Here is a 13,806-nt window from a genome sequence, read left to right on the forward strand (position 1 = left end):
CTTCTTTTTATCAGTTGTTCCATGTAGTGAATCTGTTATTCAATGCGTTTGTATGGGCACGTATAAGTAAGACCAAATAAACGTTTAATCAAATATTTTTTATATATTTATTGATACATCAAGGTATATTACAATTCAAAATCAAATAGCTAAATGATCCTTGGTATGACCTTCTTAAAACAATTCCACATAGCTTAGTAGAACCCCCCCCACCCCCGACGTAGCCAGGGCTTAGACTATAATGGGTTAAAGAGTTTCAACTTGTCACACACTCTAAACACATGCATACAAGCAAGCCATATCAGAGCTTCTTATTGTACATCACTACAAACCAATGTCTACAATTCTATAAGACAAATTATTCAACAACCACCTGGTTGAATTTAACAGAAGTGAGAGGGGAATGAGCAACAAAGGATAAAACACATGTTCAAAAGTAGTTCATCAAGTGTGATAGAAAATGTTTGCAAGCCTTCCACTGTGAGGCACACAGCACAACCCCAAATAAATACAAAAATAAAGGCAAAGTTAGTGAAACACATGAGTCAGAAGTAGTGAGTTAGTAAAGGGTGGGATCAGGAGGGAGGAGGGAGGTATAATTACGGTAAGACACAGGGAGAGGTACAGAAGGAGAGAGAGAAAGAGAGAGAGAGAGAGAGAGACAGCAAAGAGAGCCCTGCCCACTCTCACAAAACCATTCAACTTGTGCACGGTGAGCACTCACAGACTCCTACAGAGACCTACTCTTCCCTGGGGTAACCTTCTGAGGACGACTGACCTTCCCACAAAAAACCTCCCAAGGATCAGACATCATCTCCACTCCAGCACTGGCAAGACCATCTTCGGTCCACACCTCTCCTTCTTCAGCCAGCTCTCCTTTTTAAACACAAGGATTATTCTTTTTCATTCTCACTTTTAGGTGTCACTTTTTAAACTTTTATTCCAAGTCTTACAGCACTGCTGACTAAATTTATTTTTCCAGAGCTTACCTTGTCTGGAGGAGTTTTTAAAATCTCTTTTGGCAGAAGGACTGATATTTTTCCCCCACTCTCATCATTTCGCCTACTAGTTGGTGCTTGCTGCGCAGCTCTCTACGTTGTCCCGGCAGCAGACCTGTCTAGTCCAGGATGTCTCCTTTGCCCCTGCTGAGTGGGATGTTGCTACTCTTTGCCCATAGCTGTGGCGGGGCCGGCTCTTTGTCCGTGGCGATGGGTGGTGGCCAGACGCCACCACAGACCCAGTCCCAGCTGGTGCCGGAGGTTACCGACTGCCCTTCCTGTGCCCTGGCGCGGCTCAACGAGGAGGAGGATGGCAGCAAACCCGAGGTGGTGGAGGCAGTGAAGAGGCACATCCTCAACATGCTGCACCTACAGGTGCGGCCCAATGTTACGCACCCGGTGCCCCGCGCTGCTCTGCTCAATGCCATCCGCAAGCTGCACGTGGGAAGAGTGGCCGAGGACGGCAGCGTCCAGATCGAGGATGGGGGCCATGGGCGCCCAGATGCCGCCGACATGGTCGAGACGACTGAGATCCTTACCTTCGCAGAGGCCGGTGAGTGCCACAGGTGTGTGTGTGTGTGTGTGTGTGTGTGGGGGGGGTGATCGAGCATGAACATGTGTGAAAAGAGAAAAGGAGAGAGAGCGATAGACAGAGCAACAAGGAATGTCCTTGTCTAAGGAGGCAAAAACAGAAAAGCAGCCTTGCTAAACGCTACAAAGGCTATAGGACTGTAACCCAGTTCGGCAGGTTTGCAGACCTAATTCTTTGAAACGACAGGCTCTCGACCTGCTTAATTCCACCTGTGTGAAAGAACAGTTTAACCTGTTGACTCTACCCAGAGAGCTGCTCCCACCCCCACACCTTCCCCTGCCACCCCTCCCTTAAGGTCCCTAATGACCCCCTGCTGCTTTTAAGAATACACAATTATCTGCTTAGAAAGCTCCCAGGCTTGTGTTCCTTAGCTCCCGTGTGAAGTTATTCAGAGTAGTGCAGTAGCAGTCGCCGGGAGACCGAATGAGTGTTTTTCTTAGAAATGGCAGCGACAGCGAATAGAGAGAGATAGAGAGAGAGAGAGAGAGAGAGAGAGAGAGAGAGAGAGAGAGAGAGAGAGAGAGAGAGAGAGAGAGAGAGAGAGATAGTAAAAATAAATGTAAAAAAGGCTCCTCAGGTTAAAGAAAAATAAACTCTTATCCAGGTACTGACTACTCGGTTTTCTTCTTCCACAGGCGGGTTTAAAGCCTGCTGTCTGTCGGGTGTAGAGTGGTGTGTTCAAAGGTGCTGTCAAACCTATGATGTGTAGGGAGATCTGAGTCTGCTCTGACTTAGATAGCCCAGGAGGGGAACATGGAGTATAGAAAAAGCTGAACTGTGTCGGGCACAAGAACCATGTTCCTTTTCCTCCCATAGCAAATTATGACTGCCATTGGAGGTGTAGAACATTTTACAGTACAGTATTTTGGAAAGGGCTATTCGGTTCGGAAATACAGTACTGTGCAATTGGTGAGGTGATCTTGAGTGCTCATGAATCTCTGTTGGAGCAAGGGGAGGGGGAGAGAGGAGTGCTTCAATGAGAGTGTAAAGGATGTGTACTCCATGTCATGACTGGCATTTGCAGTGAGTTCACAAGGACTTGACAGATTACATTTAGCGAACTACTGCAGTAGGCCTACTCACACTCACACAACTTATGTTTAAAACCAATGGTCAGACACACAATGAAGAAAATGAGAATGTCCTTCATTGTGTGAAGTTGCTGTTCCTGTTATGTAATAAAAACAAACAAACAAGGAAGTAAAAGCAAAGAATTCTAGAAAAACTATGTATATTTTCAACGTAGTCTCTTCCTCTATATGGGTAGTTAGACCCAACTTTCCAACCTGTCCATTAGGAATTCTCTAAATATTCATTTTAGAATATGCATTTTACAGTACAATTTGAAAGAGTTCTCAAGTAGCTATAACATGGCATTGAAAACAACATTTTTGATGTCAGAATTGGGGGAAATAACATTTATTTATTTATTGATTAATGCATGTATTGAGGTTGAGAAAACAGAGTCAAGTTAAAAAATAAAACAGTTTACCTCACTTCATTGGAAAATGCTAGCATGCTGATTACTGGAGCCAGGTTCCCTCCCTGATGTTCTCAACAGCATACACTTTTGAACCATTTAGGAAAACCTAAGTGAGAGTATGCACTATGATTAAACATGCAATTGTAAGGCATCTGCAATAGGATCATGAGTTTGCTCAACTAAAATGTCAACACACAAACTTTCTGTTGTGAGCATCAACATCTTTTTCGAACAGTGTGTCACCATAAATACCACGCCTCAAGCTTACATCAATATGACAAAGACAGACCTAATATTATTATACCAAAGCCTTAGCATAAAGATCAGGAAGCCGACAAAAATATACACTACCGGTCAAAGGTTTAGAACACCTACTCATTCAAGGGTTTTTCTTTATTTGTACTATTTTTCTACATTGTGGAATAATAGTGGAGACATCAAAACTATGAAATAACACATATGGAATCATGTAGTAACCAAAAAAAGTGTTTAAAAAAAAATCAAAAAACGTTATATTTGAGATTCTTCAAATAGACACCCTTTGCCTTGACTACAGCTTTGTACACTCTTGGCATTCTCTCAACCAGCTTCACCTGGAATGCTTTTTCAACAGTCTTGAAGGAGTTCCCACATATGCTGAGCACTTGTTGGCTGCTTTTCCTTCACTCTTTGAGGTTCGACTCATCCCAAACCATCTCAATTTGGTTGAGGTCTTTGGATTGTGGAGGCCAGGTCATCTGATGCAGCACTCCATCACTCTCCTTCTTGGTCAAATAGCCCTTGCACAGCCTGGAGGTGTATTGGGTCATTGTCCTGTTGAAAACCAAATGATAGTCCCACTAAGCCCAAACCAGATAGGATGGCGTATCACTGCAGAATGCTGTGGTAGCCATGCTAGTTAAGTGTGCCTTGAATTGTAAATAAATCACTGACTGTGTCACCAGCAAAGCACCCCCACACCATAACACCTCCTTACAGTGGGAAATACACATGCACATCCATACACATCCATTCACACACACATTCTCACAAAGACCCTGTGGTTGGAACCAAAAATCTCCAATTTGTTTCTTGGCCCAAGCAAGTCTCTTCTTGTTATTTGTGTCCTTTGGTAATGGTTTCTTTGCAGCATAGTTTCGATGTCTTCACTATTATTCTACAATGTAGAAAAATGAGTACAAATAAAGAAAAACCCTTGAATGAGTAGGTGTTCTAAAACTTTTGACCGGTAGTGTATGTGACATTTGTAATTGAAAACATATCTCACATTTTTTGGTTATGCTTATGCCTACATTTGTCATTGATACATCTCTTGGCTATGCTTTCCCTAGGTTTGCAAAGCTACCGTTAACTTACCAAAGTTACCAGAATCTATGGTCACTTTGGTCATTATAATTGAATAACTTTTACAAAATGTATTCATTTTTTATATATGTGCCCATAGTGTTCATGAGTTTCTAGTGCATAGACCACATGGTTCAATAGAAAATATCCCAGTTAAAAATAAAAGCATCTTATCAACAGTAGTATTATTTTCAAATAACTTTGCAAGTCTTCCAACTCTTCCAACTGCTGTTTTCAGTACTGCCACCGCTTTGGCACCAAAAGATTTACAACAAAGGCATATTGTCATAATAGAGTCAATAATTTTGATTAACATGAATACAGTCATAATGATCATAGCCTGTAAGTCACCTTAAGAAAAGAGGGTTCCTCAAGGGTTCTTTGGGAAGAGTGAGGGTTCTATATTTAACCATAACACCTCAAAGAACCCTTTGAGCCCTTCAATAGTTCTTTGCAGTTCAGAAAAGGGTTCTTTCCTCTTTTAGTAATTCTAATATAAATGTAGGGGCGGTGGCTCATTTTAATATTTTGTGGCATGGTTTTCTCACAGCTCTATTTGTTGTATGGCTTTGCGTCAATTGAGAACTGATGTCTAGTTTAATGGTTCTCAAACTTCTCCTCAGGGAACCCCAGCCATTCCCAAGCTACCACAACTGATTTGAACTTGTCAATTAACATAATAATAAAACCTATGGAATTTTAACAATATAATATGGCTAACTGAAAAGAACACTATATGTTTCTTCAAAAGGTCATTTCGATAACTTTAGGAAAGGGATCTTTATAGCACCTTGAAGGTTCCATTTAGAACCTTATGAGCATGGCTCTTTATAGAACCTTTAAAAGGCTATTTATAGCAGCAAAAAGGGTTACAAGCCAAATAACCCTTATTTGGCACTATATAGAACCATTTGTTTTTAGTGCATAATAATCTATTCTCTGAATTCAATTTATGATGAGAATTTGATTTGGCCTGACATTTAGTCACATTATCATTATTCAGAGTTGCTTCGACATCAGAGGCCTACTAAAGAAATCTCCTGTGTGGGACTCCTGTGTGGATCACAATTGAGTTCCACATTCACATTCGCTGTACTTGTTGGCTTATATATATATATATATATAAAAAAAACACAATAGTCCCTTTTACTCTAAATAAGCATTTGAATGAACTTTAGATTAAAAGGGAAGAGTGGCACTTCTGCTTGGGGTTCTTTAATAATAAATACAAAAAACTGTAAATAACTAGGGTTAAATTAACCACGCAGCAGGGGCATTCTGCTGCATATAATTGCTTCATTCAACGGAATATGGGGCCCAATAATTATTTTGGGCTGTTGGGACAGTATCTCATGAAAGAGCCTGCTCACTGTGTGGAAAGGGCTGAGTGCTGGTAGTGCCAATTTCCTCTGCAGTCTGTGCTCACTATCCCCTTCAACCCCCCTACCCATGGAGTACAGCAATTAATTAAACATATCATCAGTGAAATTCCGATGTCCACATTTATATCCACATTTCTCTTCTGGTAGCTGTGTCTCTTTAATCGCACAGCTGTCTCTGGACACCTTAACTGGGCTACATAGACTAACTATAGTGACTGCTAAGATTTGTTTGTGATTTAAGAAAAGAAGCACACTTTCTCATGAGACTGAATATCATCAACATGTACATTTGTATGTGAAACAGTTATTTTCTGCCTATTTGGTGTAAGTTAACTAATAGTTCCATTAAAATGCCCTCATCAGTCATGTATTTTACGTATCCAGCACTGCTATCAGTTATCAAGCTCAAGCACTACTCTCACAAGGACTTTGAGGCTGAGAGGTCACATTCCACATCAATTACAAAAGAGTCTCACCTCCTAACCATGTCGCTCCAATAATAGTTAATTACTTTTAGATTGTAGTACAAAATAGCAGTCAATGGAAGGTTATTGTACTGTAGCCTAAATTGGCAAGTCTCCTTTTTTGGCTTGTTAACCTGCATGGTTGACAGGTTTAACTACTGTTTGATTTTGTCTCATCTCTCCATTTGGTATATAATGCAAATGAACCATCAGTGCTGCTTAGAGCAAAAGGCAAAAAAAGACATTTGCTGTTTTTCCCCTCAATGCTGCCACCACCATTCATTCTTGTGCCGTGGCCAGAGCAATTAAATGTGTTTTGGAATGTGACGCCAAAGCTCTTGACATCACCAACGGAGTCTCTTTTCTGATCTCTCCAAATGAATATCATGCTGCCGAGGCCTACTCCAAAAGGGTGTCAAGAAAGTGTCCCGACATCGAGTCAGACGAAACCTTTATGGTTCACAGAGACTATTCTAGCTCCTTAGCAAAGCCCAGACAAACAGAAAAGAAACAGCAGCCAGTATCTTGAGGCAATAGTAGAAAGCAAGGGGAAAGAATGTGATAAATATGGCAACTTTGTAAATACTTTCACATATCTCTGGGCTGGTCAAATAAAAATAAACCGACTGGTGGATGATGCTTTTAGGATCCGGCTGGGAGTCCGGTGTTCTGTTGAGTTGTGTAGCTTTTCAAACAGGATAGGAGGGCATCCACGTTCCCATGAAGGCCATGGTGCCTCACTGAGAGGGAGACAACTAGAAGCCTTGGACAGGTCTCATTGACTTCCAATTCATATGGGCCCAATCACTCCTCACCTCCCCACTATGACAGCCCATGTGTGGCAAGGTTTCTTCTTGCACACTACCTACACCACAGTATTTATTGGCTTGATTCAGCCACTAACATCTGTGAACAGATATTAACCAGCGACAGAGTAAGCAGGAGAGAGGGATAGGATCAGGTTGACAGGTTAGTCAGAGCTTAGTCAGACCTATTGTATCTTCACATGAAGTCATTTGTTGTGACTGAACCGTCTTCTGGTCAAATGTGTGGCATGATTGCAAATCATTGGGTGCTTCTCCATCTCCTTCACTAATTACTGTTGTCATTGGAAATTTGAATAGAGGATTTGAATGGAATATTCTTGGCATAGACCAAATAATATATATTTGGGGGGATTACAACCCTCATTTAAATAATTACAACCTGGCATTAAAGAGCAGCTAGATAGACATAAAGTCTCTCACTCTCCCAGCCTCCAAAGGTTAGGAGTCTGAGGAGGCTGTATTTCTCCCGACTTTGCTCATTGTTCTTGGGAGTGCCTTGGCCTGTGATGCCTGGACTGCGGTGACTCAGAGCGACTGCTGCACATCTTCCTGGGCTTGGGTGTCTAATTGTGTGTACAGGGTCATAAATCAAGCCCACCGCTGGTTCATCTCCTTCCAAAGAGGCCAGCACAGAGTGTTTTTGCAAGTGAGATAGTGGAGTGTGAGAACGGAGAGGCTGAGAGTCCAAGGAAGCAAGTCAAAAGTGGTTACAAGACTGATGGCACCACTGACCTTTGCAATTCCTGTGGTCAGTCGGTGGTCAGTTTATCGACTCGGCTGAGATGGAACGTATCGTAAATGCTAGTTGGACTTTTTCCAAAGGGTTCAATTTGTATGCAGATGCACTCTGTTAACCTTGCAAATAGTGCTTCTGGGAATGCTATTGGAATGCTTTCAGGTACACATGAGATAGCTTGTAACTTTTTTTTAAATCAGTCTATTAAAAGACAATTGCCATGAGCCCTACGATGTTTTACGAGCATTCTTAAAATGTAACTGCTTCAATTTGGTGGTGATCGCATCTAACATACATCCTAATGACATTCATAGAACACTGGGTTCTTTGCACAATGGCTCTCCAACATTGCTGTCATTGTCAGGGAACATTCCTGGAATGTCTTGAGACCCACATATGGTTGTGTTAGAGCAGGCAAGTGCACCATTCAAGAGAAATCAATTTGGAAAGAATAAGGTTGATTGGCACTTTCAGAGACAAATGCTTCTACAATTCTGTTATCATTATGATGACATTTTTCAAGAAATGCATTAAAACTATTACTTATCGAAATAAGTCAACAACAACAACCAAAAAGTGGTTATATATGATGCTGTCCAGGATACAGTAAGCCATAATAGTTTTGTGCTTGATTTATCAAACCAGAACTCTTTCAAAGTTGCAGCAGGCAAAGAGGCAAATGTGAAAAAGACACATTTTTTCAAAGAGTACTCTGTTTAGTCTGCTCTGAAAGTAGGTCTACTAACTAGTGGACGGAGAGTTGGCAGGTATTACAGCTGCGACAACTACCTCCAATACAACTGGCAGGTCACGGGTTGCAGAAACATTGGATACATGTTGTATCGGATGGAGTTCATGTGAATCAATAGGCAATTTTGTTTAACTCCTATCAAATTAGGCAATCAAACTGTATAAACAAACTGCAATGTCCCTTACATTGGTAAACAATAAACACCTCAAGAGTGTGTTATAGTGTTATCCTTCTTGTTATTGATGTGTTGCCTCCGTGGTAGAGTGTTAGGGCTCCATACAATATGACTGGAACCTCTAGGGAGAGATCAAAGACCGTTAGCCCTCCAAAGCTAAACTGGATTAAGAGTGAGCATATTGACTACATTAATTAGGACAGTATTTGGATAGAACAGGAACCCACCACTAATGCTCCTAAATTGTCAGTTAATTCCCCCCACACTCCCTATTCTTCTTTTGAAGGCACGCAATGGGAGGTCAGCTGTGCAAATTGTCTTTCTCATTGGCAAAATTATTGTTTACTGTTCAGAGGTTATTGTACCGCTCTTTAGTTGATTCCAATTATTTTCTCACAACTTATTTCAGGAACCATGATGGGCAGCGATGCACTCAAACCCTCTTCTCAGGGCAGGTTTTCTTTGGGTTAGGGCCCCCTTGGGTTTGTACAGTCCCATTCTTTAGCCTCAGTGCAGGATTACGGAAGAACAATGACGGAGCCACCACTGGCAAAGCCAATGATTTTTCTGCCTGTGTTTGTGATGCAGACAGTTACAAACACTTGTAAAAATCAGTCTGCAATAGAGCATGCTGGGAAATGTGATAATGATGGGAGTGGTTTTAGCTTAGCACTGGTTATTATTACCAACACTTGGGTTATTTTACACCAAACACCTGAATCAACACGAGAAACGTTACACTGACAAATCAACACTAGGTTAACTGGCCAATTTGCTGTGTTGATTCCTTTGATAATGAAATCACAGCCACTCTGAGAACATTCAGCTCATTCTTGTCTAGCTTTTCTTGCATGGGACTCCAAGACCTAAGGAGCGTTTTTTAAGGAGTGGCCAGCAGAGCACAGGTGCTTGTGCACTGAGCAAGAGACAAAGGCTATAAGTTAAAAGCTTATTATGCATAACCCATCATTAATTAGCTAAAAATAAGGGTAATACTGCATTAAATGGATTACCTGAAAGAGGTAGGCTAGGGCATCTATATATCAGGCTATACAGTATTTCAATCTACAACAGGATAATCTATTTTGGGTGCAGTTTGAATGGAGTTGATGGAAAGAGAGAAAAACTGCATTCACGCGTTCACGTATGCACTGATTGAAAGCAACAATATTCTTCGAGTGGTAAGCTGTTTGAAAACTCTGCAGGTGCAATTAAAAAACAAGGTGAACCCGAATTCCAGATGGAGATGGGTAACTTAGACGTTAATTCTGTCTTTATATTACTGTAGCATATGCTATTCTGCAGCAAATTTAGGCCTACCTGTCCCAAGAAAAAACATTACGATGATGAGATGATACTGTAAGTCTACATGCATTGTGAACTGCGCTCCATACTGAGCTGGGCTGTCTGTCCCCACCCTGAGCATTGATTCATCATTCAGATTCATCATGCCGTAGAGAAGCCAAATTTAGACATCGCATATAATTGAACAGTTCAATTTCACGCCATGCCCTTCATATATATAAAATTGTTATCATTTACTGGTTTCTCGCAGTTATTCATCCCGGAAAATGGGAGAGCCAAATGTAATATCAAGAAAGTGAGCTTCAAGCATTGTTAAGACATCACATTGTAAAGATTTTCCTCTGTAATTGGAAGGGATTAGCTTGGACATGCAAAGTGATCTGTTAGGAGAAGCTTTCCAGAGGCGTGCTTGTGCTTAGGTCCCTGGACATAAGCCACATTTGAGCCAGAGCTGGTAGATTTGGTTCATCAGCACGCCTCCCACAGTGGCACATGTCGCCACATCACAAGTGAAGTCACATCTGCCTGTGAAAACTGTAGTTATTATGGGTAATAACTGAAATCCTTCAACCTCTTGCTGTATCTCTATGTAATACTATTGTGTACTTTACAGTATGCTGGCTGCCACCAGTAAAGGTGACACAAAGAGATTATGCAATGTTGTGGCATTTAAACCTCCCCAAAACATTGTCTTTTAGGAAGAGGTGAACAGTATGTGATGGACAGTGCTGTTGTGTTGTGTCTTGCTGTGTGCTTGTGAATGTGTGTGTGTGTGTGTGTGTGTGTGTGTGTGTGTGTGTGTGTGTGTGTGTGTGTGTGTGTGTGTGTGTGTGTGTGTGTGTGTGTGTGTGTGTGTGTGTGTGTGTGTGTGTGTGTGTGTGTGTGTGTGTGTGCAGTGAGTGAGTGAGTGTATACACGTCGTAAAACATATTTGCATGTTGTATGCTAAATGTACCATTCTACTGTCTCTCCTGTAAACACATTTCACTTTAATGTTAGCAAAGGACATTACAGATTATTTTCAAACTGATGTGCCCACAAGTATCAATGATGAACTGAATGAAGCAAATTTGGAAAAAGAGAAACAGATTCGTGCCTTACTCTGCGTGAACTCATGTCATTGAAGTCATTAAATAAGTTATTAAATATAGAGATAGAGGCTCAAAATAAGGGCCTATTTTAAGTAATTAAATAAAGGTGAAATAAATAAATAAAATAAATGTCATGTAAGGAAATTCTAAAGATATGTATGTGTGCCATCTCTAAAGTGACTCAGTCTGATAGATGTGGCCCTATCACACCCCACCAGACTCAGATGTGGCCGGGGCAGTCCAAGAATCAGACAGCAAAACCTTTACTTACACTGAAATGAGCTCAGACTTCGCTACAATGCTTTACTAATCGAATTCTCCGATCCTCTCTCTATTCTCCTCCTCTCTAGGCGACTCCCAGGGTGCGGTCAACTTCCTCATTTCCAAGGAGGGCGGTGAGCTGTCTCTGGTGGAGCAGGCTAATGTATGGATCTTCCTCCGGCTGGCCAAGACCAATCGCAGCCGTGCCAAGGTCACTATACTCCTGTTGCAGCAGCGCCATGGCGGAGACGGCCATGAAGAGTCTGTGCTACTGGCCGAGAAGGCAGTGGACACGCGGCGCAGTGGCTGGCACACGTTTCCCGTGTCAGCCAGCGTCCAGGCCCTGTTGAAGGGTGGCGGAAGCATGCTCAGTTTGAAGATCTCCTGCCCGCTGTGCGCCAATGCTGGCGCCACACCCATCCTGGTGTCGACCAGCGGCAACCAGGAGCGTGAGCAGTCCCACCGGCCCTTCCTCATGGCGGTAGTGCAGCAGGGCGAGGGTGGCGAGCCACGGCGACGCCACAAAAGGGGCCTGGAGTGCGACGGCAAGGTGCGTGCTTGCTGCAAGCGCCAGTTCTATGTCAATTTCAAGGACATTGGCTGGAGCGACTGGATCATAGCACCGGGGGGCTACCACGCCAACTACTGCGAGGGCGACTGTCCCAGCCACGTGGCCAGCATCACAGGCTCCTCTCTGTCCTTCCACTCCACCGTCATCAATCACTACCGCATACGGGGCTACGCGCCCTTCCAGAACATTAAGTCGTGCTGCGTGCCCACGAGGCTACGCGCCATGTCTATGCTCTACTACAATGAGGAGCAAAAGATTGTCAAAAAAGACATTCAGAACATGGTCGTAGAGGAGTGTGGCTGCTCGTAAAAGCCTGGCGGAGCTGGTGGGGCTTGGAAGTTGGTCTCATGCCCAGAGAGACAGAACTAAACGGAAGAGGCCCTTTATCTCTCTCTCTCTCTCTTGCGTGCAAGACACTGTCAAGACCAACTTTTATTTGGACTCAATGACTGGCTTGTTCTCCATCGTTGGCAAGTCCAGGGGGTATCTATAACTCAGAGAAATCTCTGTGGCACTTTCAAAAAAATAAAAAATAATATCTAATATATTTTTGTTACAAAACAAAGGGAGGGAGGTGAGAGGATATTTATGTGACCCAGATGCGGTGTAGTGCTCCTTTCGTGTATTGCAAGATGAGAGACCATGCGAATGAGGTGCCTGAAAAATATACAGTTGAAGTTGGAAATTTACATACACCTTAGCCAAATACATTATTTAAACTCAGGTTTTCACAATTCCTGACATTTACTCCTAGTAGAAACTCCCTGTCTTAGGTCAGTTAGGATCACCACTTTATTTTAAGAATGTGAAATGTCAGAATAATAGTAGAGAGAGTTATTTATTTCAGCTTTTATTTCTTTCATTACATTCCCAGTGGGTCAGAAGTTTACATACACTCAATTAGTATTTGGTAGCATTGCATTGCCTAAATTGTTGAACTTGGGTCAAACATTTCGGGTAGCCTTCCACAAGCTTCCCACAATAAGTTGGGGGAATTCTGGTCCACCGCACCAAAGTACATTCATCTCTAGGAGACAGAACACGTCTCCTTCCTGAGCGGTATGATGGCTACGTGGTCCCATGGTGTTTATACTTGCGTACTATTATTTGTACATTTGGAAATTGCTCCCAAGGATGAACCAGACTTGTGGAGGTCAACCATATTATTTCTGAGGTCTTGGCTGATTTCTTTTGATTTTCCCATGATGTCAAGCAAATAGGCACTGTGTTTGAAAGTAGGTCATGAAATATATCCACAGGGACACCTCCAATTGACTCAAATGATGTCAAATAGCCTATTAGAAGCTTCTAAAGCCATGACATCATTTTCAGGAATATTCCAAGCTGTTTAAAGGCACAGTCAACTTAGTGTATCTTCTGACCCACTGGAATTGTGATACAGTGAATTATAAGTGAAATAATGTCTGTAAACAATTGTTGGAAAAATGACTTGTGTCATGCACACAGTAGATGTCCTCGCCGACTTGCCAAAACTATAGTTTGTTAACAAGAGATTTGTGGAGTCGTTGAAAAACGAGTTTTAACTACTCCAACCTAAGTGTATGTAAAATTCTGAGTTCAACTGTCCAGACTATGCAACTTGTCAAGTATTACAATTCATATTTTTTTTTGCCTGTTTCATTTTCTCAACTGTTTACTTTTTCAAAACTTAAAAAGAGGAAGACTTGTTTGAGTGTACGTGGGTGTATGTGTTCATGGTGTGTACGTGCTTGTGTGTGTGAGTGTGTGTTGTTGAGAGATACTTGAAAGAAACAAATTGGACCAGATGCTGGAACCAAACATTTCTCTATGTATAGTTATTATAA

The 13,806-nt window shown here is 42.0% G+C and overlaps 1 protein-coding gene across 1 annotated transcript; it reads left to right on the top strand.

The window, feature by feature from the left end:
• Window positions 1-620: 620 nt before the first annotated feature.
• On the top strand, window positions 621-12,767 carry LOC123990189 (inhibin beta A chain-like). Its single transcript, XM_046290761.1, has 2 exons — window positions 621-1,551; window positions 11,499-12,767. Exons 1-2 carry the CDS (start codon window positions 1,128-1,130, stop codon window positions 12,287-12,289), a joined length of 1,215 nt encoding a protein of 404 aa, XP_046146717.1. The 5' UTR covers window positions 621-1,127; the 3' UTR covers window positions 12,290-12,767.
• Window positions 12,768-13,806: the final 1,039 nt, after the last annotated feature.

The sequence above is a fragment of the Oncorhynchus gorbuscha genome, linkage group LG12 (assembly GCF_021184085.1).
Source record: "Oncorhynchus gorbuscha isolate QuinsamMale2020 ecotype Even-year linkage group LG12, OgorEven_v1.0, whole genome shotgun sequence".
Lineage (NCBI taxonomy): Eukaryota > Metazoa > Chordata > Actinopteri > Salmoniformes > Salmonidae > Oncorhynchus > Oncorhynchus gorbuscha.